Source organism: Saccopteryx leptura, chromosome 5 (assembly GCF_036850995.1).
Source record: "Saccopteryx leptura isolate mSacLep1 chromosome 5, mSacLep1_pri_phased_curated, whole genome shotgun sequence".
NCBI classification, from domain to species: domain Eukaryota; kingdom Metazoa; phylum Chordata; class Mammalia; order Chiroptera; family Emballonuridae; genus Saccopteryx; species Saccopteryx leptura.
Window position 1 is genome coordinate 30687799 of NC_089507.1, and position 15954 is coordinate 30703752.

General features: G+C 46.3%; 1 protein-coding gene across 2 annotated transcripts in view; it reads right to left on the bottom strand.

Moving 5' to 3' along the window:
- Window positions 1-4159: 4159 nt before the first annotated feature.
- BEND4 (BEN domain containing 4) overlaps window positions 4160-15954 on the bottom strand; it is a 33563-nt gene continuing 21768 nt past the window's right edge. The window contains exons 4-5 of one of the 2 annotated variants that reach the window (XM_066384864.1): window positions 9934-10174; window positions 4160-5882 (exon numbers count right to left, since the gene is read on the bottom strand). In XM_066384864.1, the coding sequence (XP_066240961.1) occupies window positions 5665-5882; window positions 9934-10174 (459 nt within the window). In that variant the 3' untranslated portion in view covers window positions 4160-5664. The remainder of the gene's footprint in view (window positions 5883-9933; window positions 10175-15954) is intronic. The other variant, XM_066384865.1, reaches the window with a different exon arrangement.

The following is a 15954-nucleotide window of genomic DNA, read 5'->3' on the forward strand; positions in this document are numbered from 1 at the left end:
ATGCTCTTGAACTTAAACACACCCAGAGATGTTAAAGCCACGACTACAGGAAAGAATCAACAGACTACTGTATTTTCCTACAAAATCTTCACAACGGTTTTCATAGTGACACCAAAAATTAAAACCCTCTCTTCCAAACCAGATTCCTTAAGCCTAAGGCTACAACAAATGTGAAAAGTGAACACTGGCTAACTGATGCTATTTCTAACATCTAGGAGTGCCCCTCCCCAAATATTACTTCACTCAATTTAAATTTTGCTTTTATAGACCTGTATTTTTGTACTGGGGACCTATACTATAAATCTGAACAAATAATACATTTGAATTTATTCACTACTTTAAAAAACTTCCTACTCTTTATTGTAGGATTTTAAATAAGTGAAGCCTTATGCAGAAACCTTGGAAATTCCCAGAGGATATGTGGTTTATATGCTCCTAAGTGTCAACACACTTTAAAGGTGGTTTTAAGTAACACAAATATCAACTTTCCTTCAATGGCATAAATAAAACAAATCCATTCCAAAGTGTTGATGGGTTTTGAGAATTTTGCTCTGACTACAGGGAGAACTGAGCTACTCATTCTGCTTACTAAGCCTACATTGATCTATTAGCTGAGTATCTTGGGCAGTGTCCTTTATCAATCAAATAGGAATAACAACAGTAACAGCTTCAGAAAGTGATTGGAAAGTGCTCAGCAAAGTAACTGGCACACAAAAACTCAATGAATATTAGCTACAATTACTGCTGGTGTCCTCAGTGGTTTGGATGAGCCTGAATAGTTTTCCAACAATGGCCAAGACCGATGTGGCCACTTGGATTGGTGCAAGTATTCAAAGAATGAATAAGTTTTGAATAAGTCTCACTAGCAGATATATTTTCATTGCAATTTGGGGAACTGTGATTTAGTGAAAGCCTAGCCCCTAAATTAGCCAGCAATGGATTAGCAGAAGAAAAGTTAACCTGGTTCCTCTTACCACAAATATTGGTAATTTAGTGCTTTCAATACCCAAACTGATTAAGCTGGTCGTTAGATGAGCCAAGTCCAGTCCTTTCACTATTTCTTACAATTGAATATACTGTGGATAAAAGTGGTCTCCCATGTGTAAATATATCAGTTAGTTTGGAATTTTACATATCAAAGAAGGCAAATATTGATGGGTTATTTTTGCACTCCATGTAGTCTGATATCAATTCTTCATTCTCCTCTAAAAAAACAACATACAAATAGAAGAACCAATGCCATTGTCTAACAATGCAAGTAACTTTGCAGAGGGCCATCAGCTGGGTGACATTTTCTTAATTATTCCAAGAAAAGTGGTTATATTTCCAGTACTTACACCACTGAAAAAAGCCATCACTATGTTTACAAAAATGTATCATAATGATACACACTGCTGTTTAGACACGTTTACATTAGAATTCTGACTTGAGCATTCTATTTGACATTTTGCCACACAGTTTTGGTTAAGTGTCGCCATGTTACAGATGTCAGCCAGACTTGCACCATATGTGCAAAATCATTTTCTATTACAGTGCTAAACATTTGTATACGAGCTGTCAAAAAGCACATAGATCTGTACTGTGAAATGACACAGCACCAAATGAGAAAGCTATACATTTAAATCTTTTCTAAAAATGAAGTTATTTTAGGTTTTTTTAACTGATAGAAATCTAAGAAAAAAACTAAGGAGGTAGTCAGTGGGTATTACGTTTAGGTTCTAGAACATTTAATAAATGATCGAATCCAAATGAAGGCAATATTATGTTAGCTTTTCTGAAAATAGTGCACATTTCATTTTACTTGATGCTCCATCCATATTCTGATAGCAAGAGAAGGGAAGAAAACCATTAAAGGTGTGAGAAAAATGTAGAGATCATGAACTTGTAGATTCCCAAGTTTGGAATATTGTCCAGATTTTGAGAAAACATCTGGTATGACAAGAACAGTTACTGGACTGCAGGAACCATTCTATCAATATTGAACGCAGGGAGTAGTTAGATCAAGTACATTGTAATAATGGGTAACTCCCTATAATCCTAATGAAGGTATTTCTTAAGTCAATGTTTTTATGACCGAGGAAGGGCTAAGAAAGACCCAGAATATTAAATCACCACTTGCTCTACAGCTGTGAAGTAGCTACCTGTCTCGTTCGATTTCCCTACCAAAGGAGATGACAGCCATTTCCTGCAGATGCTCTAATATTATCCTCTACATTCCTAGTGACACCTTATGGAACACAAACAGTGACCATGACCGAAACCCTGTGGTGAAAATGAGGAACAAAAGAGTGATGTCCACAGGCTGGATGATGTATTTTCAAGTAAAAAGGGATGGTATGAACTTTCATGTTTAGTTTATTCTCAAAGCACTTAGCATTGAAGTTCACTGTAAGATTCTGAAGTGTGCACTTTCAAAGACAGTGAGAAATGTGACTTTAATAACTACTTGTAGACGACAGCTTCCCTCCAAGACTCCTGGCCTACGTCCTCCAGTGCAGCTCGCTGAAGGCTTGGCCTGTGAAAGCAGGTACGCTTTCTGTGACTGATTTTAATTTGGGAAAACTCAGGACACAACTTCTGACCGCTGGGATAAGGCCCACAGTTGGTCACTGACAAGAACAGCAGGCTCAGTGCCCAGTGAGGACCGGTCCTGCAGCCCAGCCCCGGCAGCAGAGCCCGGCTGCAGCCGAGCTGAAGTACATCCATCTATGTACACCGATGCTCAGTTAACTCAAGGAAGAGCCCAAAAGTGGAGTCTAAGTTTCTCGTTGTTAAGAGCAATTTGGCCAATTCCAGGCAAAGATGTAGATAAGTAAACCAAGAAAATAAGCCACATCTTCAGGTCTCCAGAGCTGCGACAGCAGCCAGTCTCCTTAGCTGTGAGCGTCTAACCTTCCCCCGCACACAGCCCACACTGGTCTCACCAGGAAATAAGGGAATGGTCTCTGCAAGCCCCGATTTAAAAACCAGGTGACCACGCAGGCTTCCCCATGAACCAGGGAAGACAGCCGCCTTCAAGGCGAAGCTCAGGTGGCGGCGTGGGACATGCACTAAGGACAGAGCGAGTGCCTAAGCTGACCCCAGGTGTGCGGTCCGCCCCGGGAGGCCAGGCTGAGGAAGATGCACGGATAACGGTGAAGAGTGTAACAAATCTCTGACCTGGGGGTGCGGGGACCTCCGGTAGTAGGTCCTAGTTCTAGGGGAGGCGCTAGAGCTGGCTGCGTGATGCTCAGTCATCCTTCTGGGCCAACATGAAGTTCCAGTGTTTTTGCAACGTGTGAAATACTGAAAAACAACTGACAAAGAAATAATTCACCTGGAAAGGAAGTGAGAGCAGAGAGACCAGGTGGGCCTTCGGAGCCGAGTCTGTGTAGGACCAGGTGGCTCGGGTGGCAGAGCTCCTCCCGGCAGCCTGCAGGGCGGGAACTGGCTCCTGGCTTGGCGCCAGCCCTAACCGGGGCCAACCCGCGCCTGCGCAGTGCGTCAGCGCCCTCGGCGAAGGCCAGCCCAGCTCCGATGAGCACAGACCGAGACGAAGCCTGGATGCGACAGATGTGCAATTCTCAAGATCAGAGAAAACCACTTAAAAAAATTGAAAGGCTTTTTTGTTGTTTTTGTTTTTAAAAGCAGTGGTCAAATACTGCTGCTATATAAAAACAAAAAAAAACAAAAAAGGACGTATTCAGCAGTCTGGATAGCTCAAATGCAATGCAAAAAGAAAAAAAACAACCAGAAGACAAAGTTAGATGGAGTAAGATGGATAGACAGGTGAGGTGATTGTGATCTTTTTTTTCCAGCCAAGATTTTAGGTCACCAAAGAATCTTATATAAGATATTGATTTCCTAGACCACTAAGACTCTTAAACAAGTATCCTTTTCCTTGAAGAGTCAAACACATTAGTCTCACAGTTCCCATAAGCAACACTGCGCTTGCCCTTACCTTTGCTTTAGAAAAGAAAAACTCAAAATTTTAGCTAACTTAGCCCTAACAGGATCAAAATATTACTTTTCCACACACCATTTATTTAACATACCTGACATATAAACATTAAACTTTTCAATGGCTGAAACATTGATCTAATAATTATTCAGAAAAGAAAAGGACCGATACTGCTCACAAAAACTAGGGGGTATTTTATCGTTTCCCACTCATTTTTGAAATACCCCCTAATTTTTATTAGTATATTTCTAGGCCTGTGCATATACATAGTTGGTGTTAATTACTGTATGTAAAGGATAATTATTTTACTTAGACCAAAAAAAAAAAACAACTTTCATAAATGGATGTTCATAAACTTTAAATGAATTTCCAACCAATTTTCAAAATCCTTAGTTATGTATGTAGATGACATTAACAGCCTTCAATAAACACTGCCCTTTTAGCCCTTTGTTTGTAAAGGATGGAGCAATCTGGATTAGTCTGATAGAGGAAGCTTCTCCCAACACCCTAACCTGAAGCCATCAGAAATAAATTCTGGCATCTCTAAAGCATTTGTGGTTCCAAAGACACTACTAATTTCACACACGGAACTCAGCAAATGAAACCAGGGAGAGTGGGTGTAGTAACATTCAAAGCAGGCACACAATTGGGACGAAACATTTTCATCGGTGACGAGAAAACAGAAGTTGTATGCAAATTCTAAAGATAACTAAGCACAGAAAGAACTTCACATTTCTGAGAAATGACAGACCAGCCCATTGCACGGCTGTCAGAACAGCCTTGAAGCTGGGTGCACACAATCCCGGCACATCTGGTCAATTCAGTGAAGTACCATCAGTCACACCACTTGTCTGGTCTTCAGTGCACTAAACAACTAGCTGACTGAAATGCTCATTGTTTAACCCATCGCTCTGACATTGTGTCAACAAAGCCTGATTTAAGGTTATGGGAACCGTGGATATATGAACCCACAAAATCAAGCATTTAACAATGATTCTGGACCTCTGGATGTTTCCTGACTGACATAATGAAACCTACTACTGTCTGTAAACGCCAGAGACTACACAGTGCCTTCCTCATCCACACGGTGGGATTTTCTCGGGGGGTAAAAATAACAGAACCGCAGCTGACTTCCACTTAATCACTGTCTAGAGGTGGCCTCTGTTCTCTGGTATCCATTTAATAACAGGTTCTGTCAATGTAGACACAGCATATGATGTCACCTACTCTATGTCTTTGCTGAGAAGCATGAATTCAAATCTTTGGAAAACGTAAGGATGACTTATTTGAATTGAAATCAGAGAGCGCTGTTCCTTGTCCCTTTAACTAACTCCCTTCCCCCCGTCGCAGGAACACTAACCCAACCTTCCAGCGGTGCGCAGGGAGCAGAGCTTACTTGAAGATTTCAGACAGGTGAACAGAAGTGTGCCTGTATTTTTTTCTCCACCCTCACCATCTAGCTAGTAATCTTTGAAAATCAACTGTAGTTTTTTCTTTTCACAATATAATATTCTGAAAATCTGTGGTAGACTCCACAGACTTCCCAAATAACCCTAAAATGAATTTCTATTTGGCAACGGTGGCAGTGGGTCAAGAGAGTTAAGACTGAGGATGTGTCAAGCCTGACAGAAGGCCATGCTGTGGACTCTAAAGGGATGGAACCAGGACATTCACAAGTGGAACTCATGAGAGGACTGGTGGTTACAATGGAGAGGTTCTGTCCACTAATCCCCAGACCCGTCCTGAGAATTCTTATTGAAGACGTCATCCTGGGAAGCCTGGTGATCGATCCCTTCATAAAACGAGCCTCCATTGTGCAGGAAAGTCCCCACGGCCCGCCCCTGCCGGGCGTGGCCCACAGCATCGCTGAACACTTTGTTTATCTGCTCCTCCGAGGGCATCCACCAGTCGGGGTTGGAGGTGCAGTGCATCCTAATGAATTCTGTGGGAATACACACAATAAAAAAAAAAGAGGAAAAACAGCTGGTTTTTGCAGAAGATTGCAAGAAAGGCTGCTTAAACTTTAACAAAAGCTCTGTAAGAAAAGCTTTATGAGAACTTTAATGCGATGCCATGATGATGTCACGCATTAGACCCAACCGATTCCATATACATTTTCTACCCATGCGCAAGAAAGAATCAAAGTTGTGTAAGGGAGAGAGAGGGTTATCCTTCTAAGAAACGTTTGCTATATTAAAGTCAAAGGTAAACTTGATCTGTAAGACATGGGAGGCGCCATGCTTTGTAAAAGTGAGCAAGTTATGTTTTCAAAATCCCTGTTGTTACTGCCTCACATTTTTAGAACGTTATCTCCAGATGCAAAGCAAATATCATTCGCATGGTATTCTTCAACCAGCTATTAATTTGTAGATTAAGTGCAATAAAATAACAAAAATCTCAACGAGTGAGAAATAGCCTCAATTTTAGTTCAGGAGAGGTTTGCACATTCTTACAGTGTTACACTATAGTCTTATATTCGTTTCTGTAATTGTGGTGTCTGTAATACGCACTGACAAATATTTTTCAAGTGAGATTTCCTCTAAATATTTAATTCACCAGAAAGTAGTTAGCGTGCCTGGAAGAGTGAATATATAAAAAATAGCTAAGAATCCAATGAAACAAACTTGGCTTCTTTTGGACCGAGCCCAAAGTAACCCTTCCTCTGTCTCGTCAGGGGTGAGGGCACATCCATCATTCCTGTGTAGCTCTATTAATATGAACAGCTGTAAGATGAAGTGAGCATTCTGAGAAAGGTTCTAAGTCAAACTGTTTTTTGCACAGCTGACTGACAGTTCAGACGACTGCTGTGTTCACACCGTTCCCGCTACAGAACAGTTCTGATGGGGCGACCAGGTCTGCCTGAAATTTCTTTGTGAAATCCACGCTTCCACCTGCCCTCTGGGAGAAGCTAACGCTTCCAAGCACCTGGACAGAGAAAGCTCGTGAGCGGACCTGTGCCCACCTCAGTCGAGGCCAGCTTAGAGAGAAGCAGGGTCACTCCAAGAGGGGTGGGCATCCCTGTCAGCTTCGTGCCTGAGGTGAGACCCTCACTCGCCTCCCGAGACCCAGCCCTGGTGGCCTTCCTGGGGGAAAGCATGCTGTTTATCCAGCTCCCCACTCTGCCACACTGCCATAAAGCTGACGGCTTATCCTGGGGGACAAGCCTGGGGAGCACTAAGGGACAAGCACCAAACCCAGGTCACGGTCACTAGTAATGCTGGGCAGAGAGAAAGGAGATATTCTGGGACCTCAAGGGCTCAAATGGTTCCTGCTCTTTTACTTGTGGTTGCAGCCAATCGCCACTGTCCTCCCCTCCGCTCCCGCCAGACTACTAATGAGCTCCAGGAGTCGGAGCTTTTTCCTGCCCCTCTTCTGTCCTCCTCGGGGCCCGGCTGTATGCTAGGTAGTCCGTCCTTGTTTAAGTAATGTCCCCATCTTTGTCCAGATTCCTCTCTCACAGGAACACAAGGAAATGGGAACACTCAAAGTGTCAATAGGCGGAACTACAGGCTAAAGGAGGATGCTGCTGCTACCCTGTGCTCCGTGAGAACCCACTGCGGTGACACCCACTCCAGCCTCCCCCGCCTCCGTGTCTACTGAGGGGACAGGACTTCCCTAATGCTGTGATGGACTATGCAAAGCTAAGAGCAGAGCTCATTCTGTTAAACAGACATGAAGCGTCTTCACAGGTCCTCCTACCTCCAGGGTCATGGGTCAGCCCAGGGTTGGGTTCTATTCCCTGGAACACCCTGCTTTCCATCACTAAGACCTGACGGTCTGAGGCTCCCTCAGCCACTGTGATCTCACTCACCAAAACCAGGACACCCATCCCGGGAGTCGCCTGGCCTAAAAGCTTCCGGGAGGGAGTCCCAGCTAGGTCACAGGAAGGCCCCAGGATTTCACCCTTTGGGACAGACGTGTAAATGTTCTAACCAGCTGCCCTGGACAGACAAACACCTCGCTTGCCTACATCCTCTCCAGTGGAGGCCGGTCCCTGGGTCCCCAGGATCCCCATGACCTTGTGCCCAGAGGACACACGGGCTAGAGGAGGCAGGTGCTGCTCAGGCAGCCTGGACAGCATTAGTGTCACGCGGGTCTGGCAGCATTCTCAGGGCTGTGACACTGGGGCTTTGGGATGTTTGTTAATGGCTCAGTCTCATGGATTTACTAGTTAAAATGTAAAGTGTTTAATAAGAATTTCTGGGCCCTGGCCAATTGGCTCAGTGGTAGAGCATTGGCCTGGTGTGTGAAAGTCCCAGGTTCAATACCTGGCCAGGGCACACAGGAGAAGCGCCCATCTGCTTCTCCACCCCCTCTCCCTCTCCTTCCTCTCTGTCTCTCTCTTCCCCTCCCGCAGCCAAGGCTCCACTGGAGCAAAGTTGGCCCAGGCGCTGAGGATGGCTCCATGGCCTCCGCCTCAGGCACTAGAATGGCTCCGGCTGCAACTGGAACAATGCTCCAGATGGACAGAACATTGCCCTCTAGTGGATTTGCTGGGTGGATCCCAGTTGGGCGCATGCGGGAGTCTGTCTCTCTGCCTCCCCGCTTCTCACTTCCGAAAAACACACACACACACACACACAAAAGGAAGAATTTCTGGAAAGGGACATCACTGTGTAGCCCCTTATCCTGAGTCCCTTAGAAGCCTCGTGGCAACTCCTGGAGTCCACATCAGGGGAGCTTCCAAGCCCACCACTGCCTTTGGTATTCTTGGTGAGTAACTCCGTCAGCTGTGATGATGTTGGAAAATAAAGGACACCAAGGCTAGTTGGCTTAGGAAGACCCTGAAAATTTCCATCATACCCACTCTGAGCAAGTAGACTTCTCAGACTGGCCAACAGGGGGTGCTCCAGAGCACCTGCATCTAGTTCATAGTGGTGTTTCCATTCTGGGTGGTTTTCTGAAGTATAGCCCACTGGCATCAGGATGACATGGGGCGGTCCTGAGACAGTAATGCCCGCCTCCCAGCCCTACTGCAGACCAGCTGAGTCAGAAGCTCAGGGGGGCGTGAGGAGTCTCGGCTGCTAAGTCCTGCCCAGATGCACTGCAGGCACACTGACAATCACTGTGGGCACCCCTTAAGGAGCATAGGAGTGCGTGTCCTGTGTGATACCCAGGGCCTGATCACTGTGGCTTCCTCACCAGAAAGCATTCTCACCTATGTTCAGGGTAAATCACTATTAAATCTTCCCAACCAGTAAAATTACTACTGAACTAGACAGGTTAATAGCTGAGCTCTCTGAAAGGAACTTTTTCAGGTGACAATGGTGTTCTTCTGGCACTCTAATGCTCCTAGCCGTCCAGGTCTGCCTGCCGGAAGCCGCTGGAGGAAATGGATAGCCACCCCCCCACCCCTACCCCCACCCCCCGCGCCCCCACCTGGCCTGGCTCACCTGCAAACTCATCGGCTGCCGACACTGAGGAAATAGTATTTATCACCTAGGCAGTGCTTTTAATACAACAATTTCTTTTTAAACTAATAGAATAAAGTCTGACTAGGCTAGTAATACTAAGGCGCTAAGGAAAATGAATTCTAAGTAAATTTAAGGAGTTGGGTCAAGTATTCTTGAGAAGGAAGCTAGACTGGACAGGGGCGGGGGTGGGCCACAGGCTGCAGAGGAAAATGGGCTGGATCACTGCACTAAAGATGACAAAATCCCATGCCTTCCCTTCCTCCGTGCACTTCCCGACCCTCCAGTTTGCTGGAGGCGGCCTCCTCCGGCAGCGCGGAAAGCCTGCGTTTGAAGCGTGAGCATGAGGTGCGATGCGATGCTTATGTGGCGCTCAGGACGCCATGGCTAAAGCAGAGGAGGGACTTTCAAAAGAACTTCTCGATACCAAGTAGATGGGCCACACGAAGCCTATACGGTCTCAGTGAAAAAAATAAAAAATAAACCAAAACACAGTCAAGGCTGAACAGTCGCACGGGGAGCCACAGCCAATGCGGTGAAATGAGATCACAGATGGCGACACTGAGCGGAAGGATGCAGTACCTCGGAGGCATGTTACTTTAACTGGATCCAGAGGGCGCCTCTCAGGACCTGTCTCTCCCGACTGCACTGACCTTTTCCTTTTCCCAAGGCCGCACGAGTACTTAAGCTCATCGGTGGTGAAAACAAATCTGATGAGGTATCGCAGGAGCCGCCTCCCGTCTTTCTTTGAAGAATTTACAGCCTCGTCCCACTGTTTGCTCGTTATGTAGACAGGATAGTTGTTCAGCAGCTGCTTGCTTCCCTGGAAGAGAGAAACGTTCCTCATTACCTCCTCAGCCAGCCCGCCAGGAGCCCGGGCCATCTCCATTTCAAAGGCTAGCCTGCTTTCTAACCGAGTGGCTCTGTGCTGACAATGAACCAGGTATGAGGAGCACAAGTAATTGTTCACACTCAGAACGGACACTGTTCAAATTACATTTGCATTTTCTATAACAAGAGCCAATGAGGTATAATGAACACCATTGAGAGAGGAGCTATTTATAACTTGCATTTTAACAGGTAGGTTAAAATGTGTCAAGATCCAATGACAGGGAACACTATTTAAATATAACCCGTAACTTTCCTTTTCGATCTATTAAAATATGCAGAAATGACTTTGAAGAGCGTGATCAAATAGGTCTCTTCATCCTTTGGCTGGCAGTACGTCCTTTTAGAAATGATGCCGGTGGTCTATTTTCATGGAGTAATACCTGTGTCTATGCACCTAACACTGGATAGCCATTGATTACACTCCAGTGGAAACAACATTAAAAAGGAAATTTTTAAAAAGGGGGGATTGTGGAAACTGAAAAAAAAAAAAAAAAAAGCTACATTCATAATGATGCAAAACAGTTTTCCTCAAATGACAGCTTTTGCAAATGCCACTGTCAACTCAAAATTTTTCTTACTTTTCACCTTCATAATTTATGTCTGCTATAAAATTCCCAAGCTAAATAGCTGCAGTGGGACTAATTAAGGGGATTTCTGTAACATTTATAAGTCATGTTTAGTCAAGTTCTGGTTGTCCATAAAATTCTACAGTCCAGGACAATTAATTAACCCATGATCTCAGTTTTAATGTACTCTTTCTCCAGTAATTAAGGTGTACAGAATAAAGAAGGGAAAACATAGTTTTACAACTCTGAATTTACTACACGTTATAAATTTGGCAATGTTCGGGTCTATTAGGGTTTTATTTCAAAAAGTGTTCTGTTTGGTTAAGCACTGAGAAAGGCAGTTGGTACAGAAGCCACTGGGACGTAGGCAGCCAGAGTGGCTAGGAATCTGTCGTCCAATCGGAAGCTCATCTCCACAGCATTTGTCCTTCCTTGATTTAGCAGTAGTGTGACTCAGTTTCCTTTTGAAGGGAGGATGCTGAGGCACATGGTTTGTACTTTGAATTTAGAGTCAGCTTGGGTTTGAAGTGAATCTTGGTTCAGGGTCTTATTTGTTGTGTTTCTTGAGCAAGTTATCACCTCAACTTGTTGAACCAAAGTTTCTCTGTCTGGAAAATGGAAGGAATAACTAAATTATCGTAGGTTTAAGACATAAGTACTTGGGAGCACAAATCAACCCTGGCTCTGTGTACTAAGGATGATCAAATAATGGACAGGAGCCAGAGGGTCCCTGCCCAGGCGGCTGGCGATGGGTGAGGGTGAGATGAGGAACAGGAACGGCTCAGGGCTGTAGGGGTGCAGACGGAGAAGTGGTGTGAAAGACCAGTCAGGCAGGGGGGCCAGGCAGCCCCCCCAGAGAGCCGGGGGGGGGCACTGGGGAGCAGAACGGGTCCCAGGTGGGATGAAGGTGCCCTTCAGAGAGATAAGGAACCGAGTATGTCTGGGAGGAGGTGGAGGCAGATAAGGAACAGAATTTCACTGTTTCCCATGCATGGGGAGGGAAGGGGTTATTGACTTCAGACCAGCTAACCCCTGGCCCTCAGGGCAGCCACGGGCCTGGGGAAGGTGGGACCCAGGGCTGGTTGCCTCAGATCATGAACTGTCTCAAAAGCATGTCTGCAGAAAAGTCTCACCAATAACTGTCCCCATATACTGAGTCACAGATGAGCAGCCTGAGGCTGCTGTGTGCACTGTGTCCCCCTGGCCTCTCTGCCTCTCACAGGCTGAGACGCTGGTGCAGCTACAGAGCTGGGCTCTGGGGCAGGCCTTGGGCAGGTGCCTCAACTGCTCTACACTTCAGCTCTCTTCTGTCAAAATAAGGGTAATAATTCCAGCTTGCAGGTTTGTGGTGAGGAGTCCACCACCCTCCCCACCAGAAAATAAGCCCAGGAGAGCTGGGATTATTATTTTCTTTATTCAACGCCCTAGCCCCAGGGCTGAGAACAGCACAGGACACAAGAGCAGGTGCAATACACACCTGTCAAATGACTGGTGCAGTAAACACCACCGTGATGGGCACAGAGCGCCCTCAACATGCTGCTGCAATGAAGAGTCCTTGCTCTTCTCTCTCTTCTTTTTAACCACTGCAGTGCTGGGCCAGTCAAAGAGCTTCTGATTATAACAAATAAATAAGCAGAGCTAAAGAACTTTAAGGAGACCACCAAAGACAGGGAGCCATTAAGGGATGCTGAAGACAGAGACCGCCACCATCCTTAATTGAAAACCATCTTCTCGGGTATGGTCTCTTAAGGACACCAGTCAGCCTTAGAAAAGGAGACAGTGCAACTACGTAGCTCTTACACCTCTCATTTCACACCGTACATGTTTTAAAAACAGCGTTCCCGTGGGTGTGTGAGTATGCCCAGCAAGCCAGGGTCCCGGGAGCTGTTTGGCCAAGGAGGTGAAATCCTTCCCCCGGTCCCACAAGTCAAAAGGCCGAGCTAGGAACCCTGCCCGACTTCCGAGTTCACCCTCAGACCGAGGTGAGGCTATTTCAAGACGGGAAGTACTTGAGATGAAGGAGCGGATGATTCAAGGAAGGAGCTTCCTCAACCCTTAAAAACACCTGCCCAGAGAGCTCTCTCCGGCTCTTCTGAAACAGAGCCACCCCCCAAGAAATGCAGCTCTCATAAAATGTGGAAATATCATTTGGAGGTAATTTTCTTCAAAAAGAAAGGAAAAGAGAGCAAGTAATTTACAGCTCACAACAACTCAGAATGTTCTGTGTTGTGGGTGAGATTTATTACACGTAGTTAATAGAAATAAAATGTAATACATAATACTAATGAGAAAATGCTCATACGCCTGACAAGACAAGAGAAATAATATAGTAATGATGATGATGAGTAATTAAAGTTTAAATAGCCCTATCCAGAGGAAATGCAGGTATTTCTCCTACTTTTATGTTTTTATAGAATTCTGACCTGCTGTTGAGTCAACGTTGGAAAAAACCCCAAATGAATAGTCCTCGTTTCGTCTTCACAGATGCCTAACCGGATGGAAGACACAGGTGCACACTAACTTTTCAGTAAGTTCTGAATTCATCTGGTGAGCAGAGAGGGGGTGAGGCAATCAGGGCAAGCTTCTTGGAGAAAGCGGACTTTTCAGATGTGCTTTTTGTGTCATAGAAATGTCAAGTTAAGAAATCGCAAACCCCATCCCAAAGCGTCATCAAAGGATTTTAAGCATGTGGCGTTTATTTTGGGCCTGTTCTTTACAAAGACAACTTCAGTGTGGAGGACAGAGAAGACAGAGTCCGCTGCCACAGTCCAGGCGAGAAGTGACGAGAGGGAAGTAGAGACACGAGGAGAGACTATTCGACATGGCTGTCAAACAAGTGCGCATCAGTGAGAAGGAAGAGGAAGAGTCGGTGGTGTCCAGGACCTCCAGCTTGGGGTGGGTGCGGCCTTGACTGCAGAGAACACAGGAGTCCGGGCGGGTATTCAGAGGTGTCTTGAGTTCGGAGTGCACGGCATTGCACTGCTGGTCAGGTACTGGACACGCTGGCCCAGAGCTGAGCCCTGGGGACTGGTGGTCCAGACCAAGGTTTAGGACTGGCTAACCTACACGTAGTTGATGTTCAGAGAGAGAACAGGACTGACTGACCGGAGAAAGGCGGTGGAGAGCAAGAGAAAGATGCAGGACAAAACTCTGGAGACACTGCATGGAACGCCCCTCAAAGCACCTGCGAGCCGGGCGGGGAACCAGCAGCCATGATGCGAGGGCCAAGACCAGGACAGCCAAGGAGGAGCGTGGGAGCCCAGAGATGACGAGGGCTGCAGAAAGGGCCCCGGGCTGGACAACTGGGAAAACCACTGAGGCCTCCTGCAGAGCACTGTGACAGCAGCAGAAATGGGGACAGACTAAAGGGAGAATGAGAATGAAGAATGAAGAATGAAATGAGAATGAAGAGGGTGGAGATAACGAACACAGACCGGTCTCTTGTGCGTTTCATCACTTTGCAAAAACGAGGTTGCTATTCAGCAAGTGCCTTCAATGGTAGGTCCAGGGGTGCCGACAGGACGAGCTCTGGGCCTGCCCTCTGGGAGGGGAGACGTGTCGTGGTGCAGAATCAAAGCACTGGTGGAGGGTTTGGGGGCGAAAGGAGGAGGAAAAGGCAATAATCGACGGAAGGAGAGAGGTGAATCAAAGGAAGGCTTATTTTCAGGGTGGGAAGACGTGAGTGTGTTTGATGCTCGGGGAATGACCAAGAAGCAGGAGAGGAGTCATGCACAAGACAAGGACCCACGACAGCACCAAGGCCCGGACGGAGGAGCCAGCGCTGGGCAAGACAGACGCGGATCAGTGGGCACTGGCAAGGGCGCTGCTTCCTGTGAGGTACGGGGGTGCACGAAGGTGGGACGAGCGGGACAGAATTCAGCGGACTGTAACGGGTGTCTCACTGTTCAGCCGACTTCAGGAGAGGGAGTGTGGTGGGACTAGAGACAGGCTGGGGCTGCAGGGAAACAAGGACCTTTGTCCTTCCGACAAATCACAGGAAAAGAGAGCAACTGGCCAGCAAGTCTTGGACCCCACGGAAGGCGAGAGCCTCAGCTGCCCTGGGCTGACACCACCGTCCCGTCCTGTCTCTCACGTGCGGGGGACTGGATGTTCACGTGTCCTTGTGTTTCTTCAGCCAGGTGGGAACAGGTGTGCAGGTGCATCTACTCAACGGGGTTAGAACTTTCATATTATTTTAACTAGACACAGGGAATGACAATGGCTATAGGACCACAAAACGACAGAGAGTCACCATCCTCCCACGACCAGCATGAATAACTCCCCTTGTCAAATGAAAAAATTTAATTACAGGGGGTCCCCGGGATACAACAGTCTCGACACTGGGCATTTTGAGTTTACAACCCTCACTCCCATAAACACTTTAAAAAATTGAGACGTGAGTGTTCAGGCAGATTTTGGAAAAGAAGTCATTTACCTTCCAGAGTAGCCTGGAATAACTCTTTAAGAAGGTAGAGAGGCCTGCAACAGATCCTGTACCCTCTACATCAGCTGCTTCTCCAGATGAAACACCTGTAGTACAGGTAGAATCACCTCCAGTGTCTCCTGCATGTTCCTTAGGCAATCCTGATTTACCTGACCCAGTGTCTCCAGCTCCTCCTGCAAGTCCTCCTGCCTCTCCAGCTTCCTCCTCCCAGTAGGTCACTCTCTCCCACCCTGCAATGCCCCTTCCAGTGTGCAAGCCGACCACAGGAGTAAAGGGAAGGAATTTTTTTTACACTCAGTTTTTGTCATATTTTCTGTGACTACAGTGTGGTGTGCAGTACAGCATACTTATGTCCTTTTCCCTTTTTCTGTGGCTCAATTATGTTTTTATGTTCTAGATTATGATTTTACAACTGTGTTAGGATAGGTAAGTGACTAAGGCTAGGGTGTGTTTCGACTTACACCAAAATTTGGGTTACGTCACTGTCGTAGGAACGGAACTATGTCGTAACCCGAAGACCCCCTGTACTTAAATCAACCGTTACCAATCCCTGACATGCATAACCCCACGGGGATACAGTGCAGTTGCTTCTTCCACTGGATTTAGGTTCCAAAGTTCCCAAGATGAAAATAATATACCCAGAAAACTAAGCCTTGAAAATCCTATAAAAATGTACGGTGGTGCCACAGATAAACCGTTACC